This window comes from Malaya genurostris, chromosome 2, assembly GCF_030247185.1.
Source record: "Malaya genurostris strain Urasoe2022 chromosome 2, Malgen_1.1, whole genome shotgun sequence".
NCBI lineage: Eukaryota > Metazoa > Arthropoda > Insecta > Diptera > Culicidae > Malaya > Malaya genurostris.
In genome coordinates this window covers 244,772,227-244,794,415 of record NC_080571.1, presented here as the reverse complement: position 1 = coordinate 244,794,415, position 22,189 = coordinate 244,772,227, and the positions used below count along the sequence as shown (strand labels likewise).

Here is a 22,189-nt window from a genome sequence, read left to right as displayed (position 1 = left end):
TTGCACAGTATTTTTTCCATTACAAACCCGTGCAACTCTTTTTTTTTTCTCCATTGTTTCAAATCTTCCAAAAAGCAAAGCACAATAACTAACACAGTGAAGAATGTGAATTTTTTTTACAGATAGCTTTGAAAAATGTTACTATTAAACACTAGCTCAATAAAAACATGTTACTATTGAACACTCACTAACACGGTTCGGATAGTCAATTTGTTGCCAGCAGGTTTAAACTCGACTCCTCTGGTAGACAGTTAAATTTACGTCACTAAAAGTCTTGCTTGCTTCAATTGCTTTTGTCACGTCTCACCTTTCCGTTCTATTTCATCACATCCTTGTTCTCCCCTGAGTACTGTCATTCTATAATTTTCATTTTCTGTTTCTACTAAATAGTCTCTTGTCAGCTGAATGTCACAAAAAGATGCTAGCGGGATGTTTTTATTAAGGATACATTCTTTCTGTCAGACCGGGGACTTAATCGGCGTGTTAGAACGTGTATATTCTACTTGCTTTTAAACAGGTCTAAGGTTGCTGTCAGAGTGCAAGCGTTATGCGAACCGTCAAGACGCACGTGCGAGCTAGTTCCATTTGATCAAGAGCAGAGTGAATTCGATGCGACAACAGAGCATCGCATAAAAACGCTTTTCGATTGATTTGGTTGAAGCAGTGCCTGTATATTACTTATTAAGCCATTTCATTCCTTGCACAGTATTTTTTGTTCAAGATTGCTGTCAGGTTGCAAGCGTCACGCGAAGCGTAAGGACGCACGTGCAAGTTAGTTCCTTTTGGTCAAGGACAAATTTGTCAGAGTGAACGCGATGCGCTCATTCTGACCAGTCAAATTTGTCAATACAATTTAAAAAAATAAAAATTCCTACACTGATAAAAATTGAGTTAGTTTAGAAGAAATGTTGTACCAAGATATCAGCCTATGTTCCCTATTACCCGTCCAAATATTGCAAGATGAGTATTTTTAGGAAAAAAAATTTCAACAATAACTTTCTCTTGCCCAAACTAATTTTTTTGGTCAGACTAAACTAAACGCAAAATCATAATCCTTCAATTTTGTGAGAAGATTTCACAGAATACTCTATCGCAAGTTTCCCGATATTTGCAAAAAGTATCAGTACTGAACAAGATAAAGTTTTAGTAAGTATTGTTTTCCCTTAGTTCTCTAATTCGCAAGGTCAGTCTTATGCAAAAGCCATTCTCAACCTAAATGGAAAAAAAATCGAACTATTTCAACTAATGTGCATGTCATCGTGCAACCTACCCAAGTAGCAAATGAAACTTATTGAAATTTCGAGAGGTTCTACATTTGTTTTAGAATTGTTTTTTTATGTTAGATAAGTTCAGAAAGATTTTCAAATATATTAAAATCGGTTGTGCAACTTATCACTGTTAATAGTTAATAGTTAATAGCAGTCATATAAAAGACTAGATTTTGACAAAACCAGAGTGCACAGTTATTTCAACACATTCATCATATCCTTCGAACCCTTCAATAAGCGGAACTCAGTCGATCAGTAATTACCCTCAACTATTCGCAAACCGAGTCACGGAAATGCACGCAATCATCTTGATTTATCATCGAATCGTTTCTGCTTTTCCTCATTCGACCACAGAGATCTTCTACGTGATAGACGAGCGTACCAAACGCTATCCGGAAATCCACCGCATATGGACCGGAATGTTTCCGGAGGTGAGAATTTCGAAAGCGGAATACGTGGAAACGATTATCGGTGCCAGCAGGCACATCGAAAAGTCCAACGGCTATCGCTTCCTGATGGACTGGTTAGGCGAAGGATTACTGACGTCGAAAGGTAATACACTTGATTTAAACTAGGTCCATTATTCATATAATTTTCCAATGACACTAACTAATCAGGATGGACATGATTCGTGGCTGTGCCTTTGAGTTGAAGATTTCAGATTGTAACCATTATAGTAGTAATTATTGCTCTTCCATTACATTAGATATGTGATGTATTATTTAGATTAATGGTCGCATGGTGCTCAACTGAAACAGTTCATTTGGCAAAATTTCACCTCGGTTTATCACCTGACCCATCGCGCACAAAACCACATTGTGCAGTGATGACTGCAACCGAAACTGCACTTGTCGCTTTCCATCAACAGGTGAACGTTGGTTCCAGCATCGCAGGCTTATAACTCCCACCTTCCACTTCAATATCCTGGATGGATTCTGTGATGTGTTTGCGGAGCATGGCGCTGTTATGGTAAAATGTCTAGAGCCATTCGCAGACACAGGCAAACCGGTCAACGTTTTCCCATTCATCGCAAAGGCCGCACTGGACATCATCTGCGGTAAGAGTAGTTGGTAGCTGTCAATCTGTAAGAGGACAGAGGAAGGTATCAATAACTGTATGGATGTGGAATGTGTGTACCTGAATGAGTCTGATGAATGATGGGTAATTTTGTGATCGGACAGGTGATATATGAGACGTTGATGGAGACCATCACAAACACAGCTGTAATTTATGGAATTTACGGAATGGTATGTTATTTACTGTAGAATGCTAACGAGTAAGTTTTGCCTCGCATTTCTCACACAGAAACTGCAATGGGTGTTAAAGTGAGCGCGCAGACGGGCGGCGAAAACGAGTACGTTGAGGCAATTTATGAGTAAGTGTTCAAACCCGAACCACACCGTGCTTCTTAATTACAAATATCCTGTGCTGTTTTCTTTACAGTGTGAGTGCACTCTTTCTTCAAAGGATGATTCGACCGTGGCTTTATTCCGATTTTATTTTCAAACTATCGAAATACGGGCGAAAGCAGAAAGAAGTTTTAAATATCATTCATGGATATACCAAAAAAGTAAGTCACTTAATTTTAACGAATCGCTAGCTATATTTAGTGCCACAAATACTAATCTTCTAATATTTATGAGACTCAAGCTTACATACCAACAAATGAGTACACCAGAACAGTTTTCAATTATCATCATTGCCACTGCCAATCACAGAACACAATCCAAAAGGTAACTCGAATTAGTAGTTCGACGAACGCAGACGATACTTTGAACACGCTGGTTAAAATTCATCCTGTACACAGAAAGAAATAATGAAATTTACACGACATGTAAATCAATAGTAACATGGAATAGACACGGGTTGAGAGGCTGGGGTCCACTAGGAGATTGATAGAACCTATTGTCTTTCTCCGGACAGTACCAGCCTATATGCCGTGTAGAATCCGGCGGAAAAAATGAGCCAAGAATTGATCCACTGGGTTCCTGCTTGTTTCTTGTTCCTTTCAGTTATCAGATATTTTCACCGTTTCACTTCTGATTACTCTATTTTACTAAATTTTCTCTTCACTCAACTTATCAATGGGGGACGGGTATAGCGTGATGGGTAAGTCGATGCCCTTTCACGCAGTCCGCGTGGATTCGATTCCCATCCCCGCACATAGGGTCAGAAAATTTTTCTGGCCCGAAGAGGTGAATGACCTTAAGGTTAAAACCTCTATAATCGAAACAAAAAAAACTTATCAATTTACGACTAACTTCGGAGAAAAGTTTAGTATGCTTTCTTCTCCCATGTTATTGATTGTCTTTCAAGATTATACATTGAATGATAAAAATCAACTATTGCACAAATCCGTTAAGTTAATAACAGATACAACATATACCGATATATTGAATAAATAGTAAAAAAACTTGTTTATTTGATAAACTAATATTTTTTCTCGGTAACCGGCTGCCCAGAGGAACCAGGATGATCGCTCAAGCTTCAACTCAAGTTAGTTTTGTCCTAACACTTCAACCATTGAGTCCCTGGTCTGACAGACATTCAATTCATTAGTAAGTTAGTCATTGCGCTTTCAGTGACACTACTTTTGGGAAATTTAAAAAAAATTGAAACAATGTAGAAAAAAGAATTTTATAATATAGGGGAGACCCGCAAAATCAGACACTTTTTAGAAATTGAAAAAAAAACATCTATTAAACCTGAATTTCAAAGATATTTAAGCTGTCCGGTTCAACCACGTGCCCGGTCTAGCCCCTGTCTCCCTTAATAATTTCTTGAGTTTCAGGGGGATGGTTTGCACGCCTAAGATATCAATATATCTCGAAAACAACTGCTCCAATTGTATTGATGTCCAATTTTAGACACAATATTGAATGTTCTTGCACGTAAATTTTGAGTCAACTGCGACGCTCCATTTATATGCATCTAATAAGATATAAAATCACAGGATTCTTTTTAAGGAAGCACTGATGAGCCGAAGGTGAAACATAAAGAAAGCTGACCCATAATCGTCAGTGTTCAAGATTGATAGGAAAGAGCAAGTAAATAGAAATGAATTGCTTTACTGGAATTCATATAACATGAAGAACATGAAGTCATCGCTCGGCGAAGATCTTTTATACGGCAAATATGCCAATAATAGACATATTTTCTATATATTCCTTCAATTAGTCAGTCTAACTGTCACACGGTGTTTTGAGCTCCGCAAGGTTAAAGCCTACAAATGTGCCGTTTATTACTGACTTTTAGGCCCCTTCAGTCATTCAGTTATCGGCACGGAAATACACCTTGAATTGCGAGCTCCCGTTTTAGTGGCCTTTTACGACATGGAACAGGAAACCAGTGGATCAATTCTTGGTTGAAATAATACCGCCGGATGCCACAAGGCTTACCTGTTTGGTGGACTTATACCATCAGAACAGGTCTTTATGAACGCTTTTTGAACATAACTCATGGTTTGAATTGCGATTGCTCAAATTCATAAACTGGAACGATATGTCAAAATTTGAGTAACGATTTGAGTAAAGTAAACTCGTTGCCATGAGTTTTCTCGCCTTTATTCATACAATAGAGTAAGCGATGAGTTTTTAAACATTTAAGTGAAAAAAATACTTCTTGCAGTTCAGAGCGTTTTCATTCTCAGAATATTCTTATCGAAATAAAGAATGCAAGAATACGTCGTTTTCCATTGCCGTTTCAAGATCCGGTTTTGAAAACATGAATCAACGTCAATCATCAATGTTTTGTGGTTTCAGTTATGCTTAGTGAAAAGCTCAACATAAGGATATCAAAATAATTCAATTTTGACTCCAAACCGTTCAAAAGGAAACGGTATTGAATCACTATTTTGCGCATTCAAAAAAAGAAGAATAACTTTGTATATGAAAATAACGAAGAAAAATTACTTCATTTTGAGAGCAAGGAGCTCAAATTTTGAGTTGAACTTACTCAAATTTTGAACAAAATATTTTTTTCTTATTTTGAGTAAAAATTACTCAAGTTTCGTCCCTAAACTCAAAAATGAGTAGTTAGGTGGTAACTCAAGTTCAGAGTACGTGCACTTTTTAATGAATTTGAGTGGTGTGTCACTCAATTTGAGTTATGTTCAATGAGAGTGTAGTGTTATTCTTAGCCAGTTGAGACGGCTATCTAGGCTGCTCAGAAAGAGAAGTTGACATTGAAGATCAATTTCCATTGGTGGCCGAGCATCCGGTTAAAGAAAAATAAATAATCAAAACTTTTGCGTCGATGCGTTACAACGGATGAAACATGGACCCATCATCATATACCTAAGTCAAATCGATTGCCAGCCAAATGGACAGAAGCTAATGAAAACCGACTAAAACGTCCGAGGACTTAGACGTAGGCAAGCAAGGTTATGGCTTCTATCTTTTAGGATGCGAGCGGAGTTTTCCATATGAATTACCTTGAAAATGATAGAACGGAAAAGTAAATATTAGTTACTGAATCGTTTGAGGTTGAAATTAAAATAAAACGGCTTGTAATGAAGAAATAAAAACCTTTTCATCAGGATAATGTAGCGTGCCACAAGTCGATCGTTACAACGGGTAAGTTTCATGAAATGAAACTCAAATTGCTATCGCATCCACCATATTCATCATACTAAACTAGCAGCAAATCTAGCCAGAGGGGCCCTGGCCCCTCCCGAAATTAGAAACGGAAACAAAAAAGAATGTTTAAAACGAAGCGAGCAGTGCCAAACTAAATAAATTAAAAAATACGAACAAAATAAACGACAATAATAATAAGACACTAAATTGTACTGGATGACTGGAAAGACAAGTGTTCCGGACAAGTGTTGCATCGCATTTTTTGGATGCATGAGCCCAATTTTTTTTTAACTCCTGCATGTTCCCAGCTGCCTTACCAGTCTGCTTGAAGACCCTCTTCACAATTGCCCAGTAACGTTCGATGGGTCGAAGCTGAGGGCAATTTGGTGGATTGATATTTTTCCCAACGAAATTTATACCCTTTTTCCCCAAGGCAATTGAGAGTGGTTTTGGCATAGTGAGCCGACGGCCGAGGGCGAAGCGGCCTGATCATGGATAAATTATATTTGATTACAAGACGCTTTCAGGTTACCATGGTTTTTTACTGGACAAAGTATTGAAGATGCCGATAAGTCGATTTTTGTAGAAAAAATCGGTAAAAAAAAGCAATGGTTCGGCAAGCAATTTATGAGTGTGGAATGCTTTCGAATCCATGTTTGACAACAATTACGATGACAGCGAATGTTTTCGTTCGGGAATGCTTGCAGTGGCCCCTACTCCACAAAATCTTCCGTACCCAGGGAGATGAATCCTGCAAGCTGTCAGATCAGTTGGAACTTTTTGGGCCCTGATGATGGCACATTTGCGAAAGCATTGCTAGGTAGCGGATTCTATTATAACCTTCAAATAGATCGGAAGGTAGTATTCAAAACCGTTGGCAAACAGTTTGTGCTAAAGCTAATGAACAGCGTAGAATCAAAAGTCCGTTCCATGACGAACAATTGAATGGATCTCGGAAAGGACACGCCAAGCTGCAGTATAGTATGGTTGAGAACTGAACTATGAAATCAAAACAAATCCTAAACTTGATTACCTGTAGTTATTACTATTGTGTTCTTCCAACTCCCACTACAAACAGCCTGCCGAACCATGCACATTTTAAGGAGCCTTAGAAACTATTTAATCCTGAAATAATCGTTTTAATGCGATAGAATACATGGACTGAAAAGTCCACCCACAATTTTTTTGGTTTAAAATTAACTTTACTCATCGAACCGTTGATTAACTTTACTTACCGTTCGAACATTTCAATACCACTTTCGTAGAACGATTTATCTTTTGCTTCAAAATAGACCTCAGTTTCAGCGATAACTTCTTCAAATCTGGCGAATACGGTGTATGTGGGAGCAATTCGAAGTTCAATTCATGTAGTTCATTTATTGTTTTGATAGACTTGTGACACGGTGCGTTGTCTTGATGAAACAATTTTTTTTCATTACCATATGCGGTCGTTTCTTTGCAATTTCAGCCTTCCAATACTACATAATATTCACTGTTAATGGTATTACTTATGTTAAGATAGTCGATAAATATTACATCACGCACATCCGAAAAAACCTTTCCAGCCAATTGTTGTGATTTCGGGCGCTATAGAAGAGGTTCACCAGTTGCTGTTCACTCACATGACGATCGTTTTGATTTCGGAGTGAAGTGATGAATCCATGTTCCATCCATTGTCACATATCGACGCAAAAGACCCGGTTTATTACGTTTAAACATGACCAGCCCATGTGTTATAATTCAAGACCAGAAACTGTATGTTGTTTGCTTTGACATTTGTAACATTATCCAAAAACACGCAGTCCACTTTTGTCATAATTTTGTCGTACAACCTCTCACTACTAATGAGCAACATACAGAGAGAAAAGTTGAAAATGCATGAAACAGCACAGAAGAAGGACTTCATCCTTCTGTTTTCCGAGGAGACGCTCTACCAACTACGCTACTCTGGTACATGTAAATCGGGTCAATACCAATGCTGGATTTTCGGTGGAGCTTTGTTGAATTATTAGCCTATATGCTATGCAAAACGCAAAGTAATCATTTCTAAGCGAATTGTTGCCTCTGTTAGGGGAAGCCATGGTAGTGGCTTGAAAAACAGAGAAAATAAAGTGTTATTTGTTATTATTTGAAATTTCGACCACTAATTCTACAAATATAAAGTTTTGTATACCACGATGCGTAGAAATACTCCCAAGCCGAAGGTGTAATGATATCGAAAATCTAATCAATATCGACCGAGCTGTAGGTATTCAAATTCAGATCACTGTTTGTAGGGTATTATTCGTATTTTGATTTTGCTTTTTCCCAATATAGAAAATAAAGACGTAATTCTACGTCAAAATGCACGAAAATTTGACAAACGTAACGCGAGTATTGGAAGTAAATTCTTCAGTTTTCATCTTAGCCCTCCAGTCAATGCATTGAACAAAAACAGCTGATCTAACAGCCAAGATAATTCAGTCTACGGATATTTTATCGACCTAAAATAGAAGGAAGAAAAATCTATGAGATGAAAGATGAAAAAGTTACTTGAAGCATGCAAATTTCTCCATAGTTGTTTTACTGCTCCGCTGAGCTTGGTTTTACGCAGGCCAATCCAAATTCAATGAGAAATAGCCAACTCTACGTTTCGTGCTTGTTAAAAACTATCCTCTATTGAAACTACAAACAAGTGGTCGTTTCTACAGAATAAGCGTAATTGAATCGATCCTGACAGAGTGACGAAAAAAGTCTCAGCAAAAAGCACACACGATACAACTTCTAGGGAATGCCGTTATATATATAAATAAAACCAGGAAAGGGCACATTGCACAAGCTAGTTTCCGTAGTATAGCACAAACAAGCAAGTTCCAGAAATCGGACCACCGTAGCCCATGGAGCATATAATCCTTTTAAGCTCGCAGCAAATCGAAATCAATTGAACCGTGTCATTACTTTTCCCATAAGCTAAAGTCCCGTAGTATCGGCAAAAATTTTATTTCTCGTCTCCGTTTTTGTGCTGCACATCCGTTGCTCAACATTGACATTTCTTACTCTTTGCTTCTACTCCCAACTCGAAACAAACCAGGTCATACGGGATCGAAAGGAAGCTCTACAGCGTAAGCGAGTCACCGCCGGAAGCGAAGCCACCCTGGCGGAAGTCACCGGAGACATCTACGGTGCAAAAAAGCGGCTGGCTTTTCTCGATCTGCTGCTGCAGGGAAATGAAAAAAATAATCAACTTACGGATGACGATGTTCGCGAGGAGGTCGACACGTTCATGTTTGAGGTAAGCCAGAAACGTGTGGTTTTCAGTTTGTACATCGAACAAAACAACGGTTGTTTGCCGGTGGGTAAAGGTTACCGTTTACGCAGTTCTCTATTGCAGTTGAGCAGCCCTGATCAAAGTGTTGATTTTTTTTTTGTACGGTCAAGTTAATTTGGCACCACTCAGATAAAGTGCTTTTAATGTGGAGTACTTGGGATGATTACTAACGTTTCCACTTGCTATATAAAAAAACAGAAAATAATGCCTTTGTACACCGCAATTCGAGCAAGCGTGGTGCAGTGTTTCAACCTAAAAAGGAACCTAACCTAACTTTAATGAAACAAACCACCGACAAATCCGATGTGGCTAAACTTATCGCTAAAAATCGTATCGCGCTATTCCCAATTCAACTTGATCAATGACTGTAACCGACTGTGGCGAAACTTTAATCTAAATCGGCATGTTTTTATCTTGTCCAAATGTCACGCACCACCAAAAACCACGCTACTACCCATATATAAAAATGCAGCTTGGCTGCTGCACATTGAAATTCATTGAAGCGCGACTGTATCGTAAATCGTTTTCTTCTTTTCGTACTATCACATCTTGCAGGGTCACGATACAACGTCTGCTGGCATGAGCTGGGCACTGTTTCTCCTCGGATTGCATCCGGATGTGCAGGATAAAGTGCACCAGGAAATTGATTCGATTTTCGCCGGTTCGGATCGTCCGGCCACGATGAAGGATCTGAACGAGATGAAACTGCTGGACCGCTGCCTAAAGGAAACGCTCCGATTGTATCCATCCGTGTCGTTATTCGGGCGAACGTTGAGCGAGGACGTCACACTCGGCGGGTACCACATCCCGGCTGGGACCCTGGTCGGTATTCATGCGTATCACGTGCACCGCGACGAAAGGTAAGCTCTGCTTGAAGGCAACTTTATTTACACAGTATCAGCAGCCATTTAGATCATAAATTGACATAGTCGCCTTTCCTGAGAGTCACATCTGTTCTGATTGTTCTCCTGTGAGCCACTGGACAGATAAGTCATTCTGAACAGCAGGTTACTTTCGCATAAAGCACCATCGATGGAACCTTCGGTAGTCACACAGACCGCTGAAGCCGAGGGAAGTGAATCCAGCATCTGAATATATAGGAACGAACTTTTATCAAGTTAGACATCTAAAACGGTTCATAATGGATCTCTTGAGTAAAATGTCAAACAGATTACTGTGTTCCAAACATGAATGATTGATTTTCTAGCTCATTTGAAGTAAACAAACTCGAAATTTGCTATCCATATGGTTTTTTTAATTTAATAATATAATTTTTAGGCACACTTCTTAAGCTCGAAGATGCCGAGGGCAAGCCCAGAAGTTCATTTTCGGTCCGAGTGGATATTTTGCCCTCTTAAAAAAAGTCATCGACTGCGTTTCTATTGTTTATGATTGAAAAGGAATATATAAGTACTTTTGTCATTGATTTACTACAGCGTGTAAATATATATGTACAAAAAATCATTTGTGCAATGCAAACACAGAGGTGCGCTTTGCATTTTGCAAAACAAAGCCGTCTAAGATTTTTTCTAAATCAAGTTTGTCGGTTATGTCGCAATATTAATGTAAAATAGCAACGTTATTGAGTCGATCTTGCAACATTGAGTACGTTTTTAACCTACGAAGAACCGAAAAACTTCGTTCATTCGAACAAAATGATCCTGGTACTGTAACAAGTAGATGAACGAAATGCACAAACTCTGGAACAAACCCTCTTATCCATTTGTAATTTTCGTTAGATATCTACAGCTTCCCTGAGACCATTTGCCTGTTCATTTTGCCTTTTCGGAAATTGCAAAAACATATCTCTGTCACTGAGTAACCTTTCCTTATCAAAATCGTTCTCTTAAAATATCCCAATTTCATCGATATCTGCTGGCTGACCAACTGCAAATCTTTCCAGTAGTTTGAAAAATCGCACAAAATCATTTTCGAATTGACTTTTAAGTGATGAAACTAACTATATTCAAACCCCCCCGTCATTTCTCCGATCAAACAATGCAATAGGTATAAAGCGAGAGGACTAGTGTTTGATGAACAGAGAAGATGTTTGGATGTGAGATATCGGTCGGGTGACGGCCAGGATGTAGACCATGTTCGATGTACGTTGCTACTATGTCTGTTTCGAGTTTTGGAGTGGCTAAAACAAGATCAGAGTGGCGAAATGGTAGCGCGTATGCACGGAATGCATAAGAACGCAGGTTCGAGTCCTGTCTCTGAGCGTATCTTTTTCCAAAAATTCATCTTTTCTGTTAGTTTTTCTTTCACTTGGCTTCTCCAATATATATTTCCGCTCAGTCATTGCAAAAACTGAACTCACTTAGTGCTAGCACAATCTTCTGTTCGTCATAGATGATTCAGGCGACCCGCCGTCGGAAGCGCCAGACATTGCGGGGGGGGGAGGGGGGCGCCCTCTCAGAAATCACCTCTGTCTAGTTGCGGTCGTTTGCCCGGATTACCAAAAGCTAGGAGCTATCCCTCAGTTAGTTTTAATGACAGCAGGTCATTAAAAACAATGAGGCGTAGCCGCATTAGACCTTACGAAATTTCAGTAAATAAAAACAATTTCCATATTTCCATTAAGCAGCATGTTCATCGCGAAATTTCAATAAGTTTCATTTGCTACTTGTGATCTGACACAATTGTGCAGCACATCACCAACTTGCCAACGTTGCACTAGCAGTTATAGAAACTCAGCAAAAATTTACACATCGTCATGTAAAAACGAAGTAACTAAAACAATTGTTCAACTTATCAGAAAAAATCAATATATTCCGAAATGGCTGTTTATCTCTTGCGAAGACAAAAATAGTGAAAGTATTCTCTCCGCAAGGCAAAAAATGGTAAGCCGAATTGAAAACCTTGCAGTAAAAACAAATTTGCAGCCGAGTCCGGATAGTCTTGGTTACCTCATGAAATATTAGGTCAGTGTGTGCAGATTTCTTCATTTTTTGAATCACAATTTAAATTTTGCAAATAAGTTGTACCAGATTTATCTGCTTGAAATGAACGCAAAACTTGCCGACACGAGAATATTATCATAAAAGTTCCAGCAATACAGCATTACATATGCAATGAAAACAAAAAACAATTTGTATCCGGTTTTTATCTCGCGAAAAAAATGAGCAGACCTGACATCACTTTTTAAAGATGTTGAAAGAAAAGTTAAGTTCATCATAGTTACTCTCCTAGATATATATTACCACTTGAGCAACTTGTTTTTGCAACTAAAGCACACCTACAATGCGTATCACGAAAGTCGGGTTCACTAAGATGAATGACTAAACTGTATTGTTGTTTAAGTCAACTAGTTTAATAAAAATAGAAACAAAAATTTCTCTTTTCAATATTTACACGTTTGTATTTTCTTTTATTTAAGTGAAATAAATCATTACGTTGGGTGAACCATTTTCTTTTCAACACACTGTTATCCTCGATGCCATATTGAAAAATATTGAAGAAAAATTTATTTCAAGATTTTTCAGATTAATTCTAAAAATAATTGCCCAGTTTAGCATACTGGGCACTGATTCCCATTTCTTCAGCAATACATGGATGAGCTTGAGGGACTTGCTCTTTCTTCATTATTGCTTCATTGCACAGTGCTTTGATGTCGTCCAAAAATTCTTTCGATGAAAAGCTGCATGGTGGGTCGATACTTTTTATTTCATTAATATTTGTTTGCACGCCGTCAATTTTGTTTTCGAAAAAAGTAAACACTTTTTCAAGGTTTACTTCTGTCTTAGTGGACAGTTGCTTGTTGGCGGTTTTTATGTCAGCTAAAAAAGTTTCGCCGCGTTCATTCAAAAGTGATGAAATGCGATTTATGACTTTACTGGCCGCGTTGCATGTATTAATGTTTACATTTTTTATGTCCGTTTCTAGCTTCAGCAAAAGAGATTCCATGCTGTCGAGAGCGTCATGTGATACTTTCATGCTTTTTATTTGTGCGAATAAAGCATGGTTTGCTTCAATTTGGGCACGGACTGTTTGGTTCAATTCCTGCTGTTGATGAATAAGTTTTTTCATTTGCAGTTCTTCGGCAAATTCCTGCTGACAGTCAATACAGAGAGGTACCATGAAGGTCCTTAATAATTCTTCGTGGTTTCTCTGTGTTCCCACGCAGGCTGCATGAAATTTTCGATTGCACTTTCCGTGACACTTCCAGAGATAGCGATTGTCGTAGACAGTACAATTACTAATTCCGCACTTCTCCATGTTTACGCGACGGTATGTTAAAAAATGATTACTATTTAAAAAAGAGTGCCTACTTGCACGTTTGCGTCGAAATAAAAAAGTTTAAATATACGCGCGCGATATACTGCGACACGAGTCCCGTGAACACGTCCGTTCGGTTGGACGGAAGGACAAAGAAAAGACGTTCATTGAAAAGAATAGATTGTTATTTTCATAGAAATTGATGTGCAATCATCAAAACACGTACATTCAAAGGCGCTTGAAAATTTCAGGCCTACGAAGACATGTTTCACCATCAAAACGCAGTTCGTTGTCGATTTTCTATTTACTAAAACATGAAAGATCAATACTACAATACAGGGTCCGGCACTCCAAGTGTAACCAATTAAAAAGGCCATAAATTCAGTTTGGAAAATTACTTTTACTTAATTCAAAGTACAAAATGTGTAAAAATAATACAAAATTCAGAATCAATTCACTTTTGCTCGATATGACCACCTTTTGCCTTGACTATGGCCTTGAGACGGTCAAAAAACGAATCGCAAGCTGCCCGAATGTGACTTGCAGGTGTATTTTGGCCCCCTCGCGGACAATAACTTTTTTCAGCGCCTCGAGACTGTTGTATCTTTTAGTTCGGACTTTGCTCTCCAAAATGGCCCAAAGAGAATAATCCATTGGATTCGCATCTGGTGAATTCGAGAGCCATTGTGTGGACGTGATGAAGTTCGGAACGTTGTTTTTCGGCCATTCTTGGTTCACTCGAGCTTCGTGAGACGGTGCTGAGTCCTGCTGAAACGTCCATGGTCTGCCACCGAAATGTTTGTCTGCCCACGGCTTCGAAGCAACCTCCAGAATACTTTCCCGATAATATGTCGCATTTACCTTGACGCCAGACTCGAAGGTCTGAAGTTGGTTACACTTCGAGTGCCGGACCCTGTATATAGTATTACCATTTATTTATGTGCAGAATATTTTTAAAGTTCCATGTTTGTGTTACGAGCAGTTGTTTTGAAAATCAAATGTGAAACTTATTCATTAGAGATTGTGTTTGCTATTTTTTGTAAACATCAATTCAATTCTTGTTTACATTACGTAGTAGTTTCCATGAGTTTCAAAATTGTTTTTTCGCTGATTTAATTGCAGCATTTGCAATGGGATCGACGCATGAGTTTTTGTATCAGTTGCACAATAATTGTGAATAAATGTTCGTAACAACGGAAGAACTTAAAGATATGTTGCACAACAAAGAAAAATTGCGCTTTTTCCATAACACAACAGTTACTAGAATAGTAATATAAACTAATTTGATAAATCGCACAATCAGTAGAAAAATACAGGACTGCAACTTAACGTGCTACTTGGATGTGTACCTTAAATTGTTCTATAGTGATTTTTTGGGTAGTATTGTAAAACTTAACAGTGATAAGTTGCACAACCGATTTTAATATATTTGAAAATCTTTCTGAACTTATCTAACATAAAAAACAATTCTAAAACAATTGTAGAACCTCTTGAAATTTCAATAAGTTACATTTGCTACTTGGGTCTGTTATGCCAAATGACTGTTATGCCAAATGACCATTATGCCAAAAAACCATTATGCCAAATAACTATTTTGCCAAACGGTATTATGTCAAACGACTTTATGCCAAACGTGGTAGCCCCCTTATAATCAAATCTAATTTGTGCAAAAAGTATCCATGAGTTTTAAAAAATATCGATTCTCGTCTTATTAAATAAATTTTGTCATGATCAGCCACCCCCCCCCCCTTTAGACCCTCAAGATCCATATAAAAAAAACCTTACAATCATCTCTGAAGATTAAGAAGTAACTGTGCCAAATTTGATAGCAATCCGTAATCTAGTTCCGGAGTTATGCCATTACAAACATTAAACTCCCCTTTTGAAAGGCACTTGCTACATCCACCCCCCGCATAATCATATCTACGGTATGCAAAATGTTTCTATTGTCTTAAAAAGTATCGATTCTGGTCAAATTATATGCTTTTCGTGGGCGTGGGCTACCACGTTTGGCATAAAATCGTTTGGAATAATACCGTTTGGCATAACACCGTTTGACATAATAGTTATTTGGCATAATGGTTATTTGGCATAACACTCCTTTGGCATAACAGATGAACATGCTGCTTAATGGAAATTGTTTTTATTTACTGAAATTTTGTAAGGTCTAATGCGACTACGCCTCATCGTTTTTAATGACCTACTGTCCGACCTCGCTGCCGCTCATTCGGACCTAACTAAGGGATAGCTCCTAGCTTTGGGTAATCCGGGCAAACGCCCGCAACTAGACAGAGGTGATTTCTGCGGGGGCGCAGCATAGAAACAATTGTATAAAACAGTATAAAAATCGCGTTTCACGTTGCTCCCAAGCATTGCTTTGTCATACAGCGCTCAAAACTCCTACTGCTATGTCAATATCTCCGTTGAAAATGGATGGATTTTAACAATCTATAGCTTGTTGGATAGCTATTACCTTGTGGAGTCTAAGTATAGAAACATATTCTGTTTTCAAGGTCAAGTGTGACAGATACTGTCAAAAAACTAAAAATTTTGATATAAAACTTCGTATAACTCAAAAAGTAAACATCCGATCACAAAACCATTCAATAGCGTTCTGGGTGACGGGGAGACCTTTCATTTGCGACTAGTTTGATCAAAATCGGTCCAGCCATCTCTGAGATCTCGACCTCTTAGTTGATAACACACATACAGACACACACACACACACACGGACATTTGTTCAGTTCGTCGAGCTGAATCGATTGGTATATGACATTCGGACCTCCGGGCCTCGGAAAATTTTTCTAAAGTTTGAGCGAATTCTATACCTATTTTTTATATATATATAAAAAAAGGTAAAAATAATATTGCTATTTCACGTAATATTATCGAAATATTCGGACCGAATATAAAATTCACACATTTCGTTCGAGTTTTCCTTGCAAAACATTACTCGATCGAAAAATAAACGAAAATTTACATTAGATTAAAATATTGCGAATCCAATTATTATTATGACAAATGTCATTATGCCAAATGACCATTATGCCAAATGGCCATTATGCCAAACGGCGTTATGCCAAACGGTATTATGCCAAATGACCTTATGCCAAACGGGCCGCGCCCCTTTTCGTGACCCCCCACCCCCATCCAGTGAATGACTCCTGCTACGCTCCCTCCTCTATAAAAATACTCTTATGACCATATCTGAAGATTAAAAAAAGATCGATTCTCGTTAAATTAGATAATTTTTTTCTAGACCTCCCCATGTTCCCCTTACTACGCTCCCTCCTCCATTAAATACTCTTATGATCATCTCTAAAGAGCAAGAAGTATCTGTGCAAAGTTTGATAGCAATCCATAGAGTAGTTCCGGAGCTATGTCGTTACAAACATTACAGCTTCCTTATGAAAGGCACTTGCTACATCCACTCCCCATAAAATCATATCTGAGGTATGCAAAATTTTTCTATGGTCTTCAAAAAGTATCGTTATATGAATTTTTTCATGACCCCCTCCCCCATGTTATTGACACTTGCTGCGCTTTCTCCCCTATAAAAATACGCTTATTACCCCTATAGAAGTATCTGTGCCAAGCTTGGTGGCAATTCGTTCAATAGTTCTGGAATTATGTCGTTACAAACATACAAATTAACAGCCTTTTTTATATATGGGGCTTTCCAAGTAATATCAGCCACCCAAATTTTTTTGTTATCTTACTATTTTTTCCGGTGAATAATTCGAAAATATTGGACACGTATTTTTTTATTTCAATATGGTACGTGGACTTTTAAAATTCCGCGTTTACAAAGAAGAGCTTTTTTAAACAGCCTATACTGTAAAATCTAATAGAGATACAAAAATTCTTCCAAGACATAAAATGTGCATCTTTTCCTTAGCTTTGAAATAAGAGATTCCATAAAACAACCTTTATAGTTTATTTAATATATTCTAAAATATTAATAAATAAATATAATACATTCAAACTTGAGCCCAATTTTTTTCCTTTTTACCTATTTTTATATATATAAAAAATAGGTATAGAATTCGCTCAAACTTTCGAAAATTTTTCCGAGGCCCGGAGGGCCGAATGACATATACCAATCGATTCAGCTCGACGAACTGAGCAAATGTCTGTGTGTGTGTGTGTGTGTATGTGTGTGTGTGTGTGTCCGTATGTGTGTTGTCAACTAAGAGGTCGAGATCTCAGAGATGGCTGGACCGATTTTCATCAAACTAGTCGCAAATGAAAGGTCTCCCCGTCACCCAAAACGCTATTGAATGGTTTTGAGATCGGATGTTTACTTTTTGAGTTATACAAAGTTTTATGTCAAAATTTTCAGTTTTTTGACAGTATCTGTCACAATTGACCTTGAAAACAGAATATGTTTTCAGACTTAGATTCCGCACGGTAATAGTTATCCAACAAGCCATAGATTGTTAAAATCCGTCCATTTTTAACGGAGATATCGAAATTTTTCTGTAAGCGACTTTTCCCCCTATTCCAGCAGTAGGAGTTTTGAGCGCTGTATGACAAAGAAATGCTTGGGAGCAACGGAAAACACGATTTTTTATACTGTTACATACAATTGTTTCTAAGAACCAAAAGGATTGTGTACAGCATTCTTTTTCATGACATTTAGCCTCGGACCGATTTTGGCACGGCTCGTTTTTGGCAACATAATCGTTCGAATATGACATATATAAACCAGATGATGGCAGAATTTTTTTTAATTATTTTGTTTTAAACTACTTACAGCAATAAATGCTGGAACAACATAACATCCATATACCATTCGAATCAGTTCGTCGAGATCAGCAAATGCGTGTGTGACAAATAACTTCAATTAATTTTCTCGGAAAATTTCTTTTCTACAAATTCAGATTCATACGAAAAGTCGTATACTCCCAAACAAAGTTCCTGCATTATGTTTGGTTCCGACCTCTGGTTTCGGAACTACAGGATGATATGTGAAACGAAATCAAAATTGTGTAACTCATTTTTCTTGAAGATGGCTGAACCGATCTAAGATGCAAATGAAATCTAAGAATCATCTAAGATTCAAATGAAAAGTTTCAAAGTTCTATAAAACATCTTGCTTTTCAGTCAGATCCAACTTCCGGTTTCGGGGATTGTATAAAAATGTCTATTCCACATAATTTAATCAGGTTTATCGGGTTAGCAGATTTGGATAGTCGATAAAAAAATTAACTTTTTTCAGTTTTAGTGGTATTCAGTTGTCGATCAGAAGGCACCTAAAAATTTAATTCGTGCTATGATCTCTCAAAGATGTCTTAACTGATTTTCAAATGTTTTGAAACAAATGTAAAGTGTACAGCTACTCAGGTGAATTTATTTGACTTCGGCCATACCGCTTTTAGAATTCCGGTTCCAGTATAAAATCGTTTCTCAAAGCTCAATCGTTTTCTCAAAAAAAGCCTAATCAAATTTCAGAAACAAAAATTTTAATTAAAACAAACTTATATACAAAAATTAATTATTTTATCCAATTATGACTTCCGGTTCTCGAATTACATGATGATGAATTTTTAAAATTCAAACCGATATAGAAGATGACAATCCCGAAAAGCTTCAAAGTTGAACTCAATACTGTTGTAATTTATTCGTCATATGGCCATACGAATCGGTTTGGGTTATGCTGGTTCCTGAATACCGGCTCTGGAAGTACCTTAAATTACCGTAAACTCTAGAGTGGAACTTACATATCATGGCATGTTTAATCGATTATCACACTTCTAGATTCAAATTCGATCCGATTTGCAGTTTCGACATTACAGAGTAATGAGTGATTAAAATCTCAAATTGTCGCTTAAAACGAGGGTCATTAAAATAATGTCATGAAAACTTAAACACCGAAGAATATTCATGCAAAAAACACATGCGGATTGATAAAAATAGGTATCATCTCACTGCTAGGTGGATTAAACACGTTTTTTAGTTAAAAAAGAAGTCTTAGGGGTTTAACTAAATCTTGGCAAAGTTTCAGTTCCACGTACCATATTGAAATAAAAAAAATACGTGTCGAATATTTTCAAATTCTTTACCAAAAAATAATAGTTGGATGAAAAAAATGTTTTTTGGTGGCTGATTTTGCGTGGAATATAGATTAAATCCGTATTCTGTACGAAATCTGTATGTGCGAATATAAATCTGCACATTACAGATAATTCTGAGTAAATGGCAACCCTGTTGATAAATAAAAACTATGCTCAATCTGGAATCCGGACTGGATGCTTTTGAAAGGGAACGAATGTGTTAGTGGCGCCATCATAACTACTGTGCCAACTTCCGGTATGTTCGAAATGACCGTTAAAATGATTCAAAAACTTAATTTTAGTATCATGTCTGATTTTCTGTGCTATGAACTATGAGCCAAGTAAAAATCATTGACTGTATCGTTTAGTTTTATGAATCTTTGTATCAGTTCAAAGTTCAAGTTGAAAAGAAACATCTAAAAATCCAACTACCCTAGGTTCATAAAGCTACAGCATTGTTCTTCAAATGAGACTTTGTTCAAATTTTCAAGTGCTACGTTTCATTGAACCGGTTGTTTGTTTTTTGTTCTTGAAGGTTTTTCCCGGACCCGGAAAAGTTCGATCCCGATCGCTTTCTGCCGGAAAATATGGAAACACGTCATCCGTTTGCGTACATCCCGTTCAGCGCCGGACCACGGAACTGCATTGGGCAAAAGTTTGCCTTGCTTGAGGAAAAAAGTGTCATCTCATCGGTGCTGCGAAAGTTCAGAATACGTGCTGCAAATACACGTGAGGAGCAACAAATCAACCATGAACTTATCACTCGACCCAAGGATGGAATCAGCTTGTTTTTGGAAAAGCGGAACTAGGGATCACTCACGATCGTTATTATATGGAACATTACGGTCAGGCGATTGTTGTGTACTCTGTAGATAATTACAAAAGCTGCTTAAAAAGATGATTGAACACTATAAAACTTGTATAACATAAATCAGAGCTGCTGGTGACGTTTTTACAGACAACATACGATATACGTTGCACTTTCAGCCTGAATTGTACCCTAGAGAGAAAATTCCGAACAAAGTACTACACAGATATCAAAATATCAACCATACTGATGTACATAAGTGCAGCTAGTGTGTGAACGCATAAACTACAATAAAGTCCATTAGTCTAAACATAATACACGATGTTTCTAGTCAAGCCAATGGCAATGATTTGAAAAACAAGATTGAACTCTCCCCAGATAGTATTGTTATCACTGTTTATTGTACGCCATCATGCTGATGTTATGTGGTTGTTCCATACAGCATAACGCTTAAATTCAAACGAAGTAGTATAAATCTCACCCGAAAGTTTCCCCTTCACGTTCACACTTCCTTCCATAGACGACGGAATCGGCGTTCTTGCATATGCAATACCGACGATTTTCACTTTAGCATACGAGCCGCCACAGCTGGCATCGCTAAACAGACACACATACAGACAAACGCACACACACACGTACACATCCGATGTTATGAGACGCATTGCACTAGTGCCAAACAAAAGCGCCATTGAGGCAGCATTTGTGCAAGACAGTGCATTCCATCGCCGAAAAGGATTCTACACAGATTGCTCCGCTAATGGCGGTTCAACAGCGTCATGTAACTGCAATTCAAATCACCGCCGATCCGTAGTAGGTGTGCAAAGAGATCGGTGCTGGCAGCGAACGCGATATCAGCGTGTATGTCTAACGGACAAGAATAGGTTTAGAGCAGCCAACATTAGCATCTCAATTCAATGAATAAAATTGGATCCTGAATTGAACTGTTCAAATAACGAACTTTCAAACTACAAATAGCCTGAACGTCTGTAATTAACTAATGTTACATTTGCGAAAAATTTTACCAAAGAAAAATATTAAAAACAATGACTTCGAGTTTTCGCGTCACTATAACATAAGCATTGCACAATTGTCGAACTATTTTTGCTACGGTATTGCTTCTTTGAGCCGAAGAAAAAATATTGTATTCGATTTTATTACAATTCGTTGATTTAAAGTCGAGTTATCGGCTGAATAATATGAAGACTCTTGGTACAATAGCTCTACGAATAACTATGTCAATACGAGCAACATTCAATAAAATGTGTATTTGAATAACAGGTTTATTCAATCCAAATCCGCTCTTCAATCTATGGAAATGGCATAAGCTGAAGTGCATCGTTAATGGAGCATTGAATGCATATGTTTGAGACAATCAATAATATAAAGACTGTTCCAGAAAGTATGGACGCAACCAAAAACCGCTGCCATTTCGCAGTGGTTCAGAATCTGTCAATTTTTATGGCTGCGTCATGTTGTTTACACTCTTCTCTAACCACTTGTGCAGTTGTTTATTCGTCCTGCTAACCCTCAGTTGGATAAACGTATACTGAAGGCGTTCGAGCAAAAGAAGGCGGTTTCAGTTCGGGATGTGGCCAAAAAAATGGGCACTTCGAAGTCAAATGTTCTTCGTGCTAAAGAACGGTTGAATCTTCGAACCTATAAAAAGCAGAAACAACCAAAACGTAGTCCGAAACAAGAAGCATCGATCAAGCCGAGGGTTCGAAAGCTGTACAATACGATTCTTGCTGGAAATTTGAACTGCATAATCATGGACGACGAAACCTACGTGAAATTAGATTACAAATCCTTGCCAGGGCCACAATATTATACGGTGCGAGAAGGGCAAGTGTTAAATCAGTCCGAGACATCGATTGAAATCAAAAAATTTGGTAAGAAAGCTATGGTCTGGCAAGCAATTTGTAGTTGTGATAAAATTTCGAAACCCTTCATCACCA

At 37.8% G+C, this 22,189-nt stretch overlaps 1 protein-coding gene across 1 annotated transcript in view; it reads left to right on the top strand.

Annotated features, from left to right (window-relative positions):
• The window catches only part of LOC131428475 (cytochrome P450 4C1-like), a 31,497-nt gene extending 10,948 nt beyond the window's left edge, over nucleotides 1-20,549 (top strand). Inside the window, exons 2-8 of the mRNA XM_058592455.1 lie at nucleotides 1,623-1,820; nucleotides 2,137-2,325; nucleotides 2,574-2,643; nucleotides 2,712-2,838; nucleotides 8,916-9,116; nucleotides 9,708-10,012; nucleotides 19,962-20,549. Of these exons, the coding sequence (XP_058448438.1) occupies nucleotides 1,623-1,820; nucleotides 2,137-2,325; nucleotides 2,574-2,643; nucleotides 2,712-2,838; nucleotides 8,916-9,116; nucleotides 9,708-10,012; nucleotides 19,962-20,235 (1,364 nt within the window). The 3' untranslated portion in view covers nucleotides 20,236-20,549. The remainder of the gene's footprint in view (nucleotides 1-1,622; nucleotides 1,821-2,136; nucleotides 2,326-2,573; nucleotides 2,644-2,711; nucleotides 2,839-8,915; nucleotides 9,117-9,707; nucleotides 10,013-19,961) is intronic.
• The last annotated feature ends 1,640 nt before the right edge of the window (nucleotides 20,550-22,189 follow it).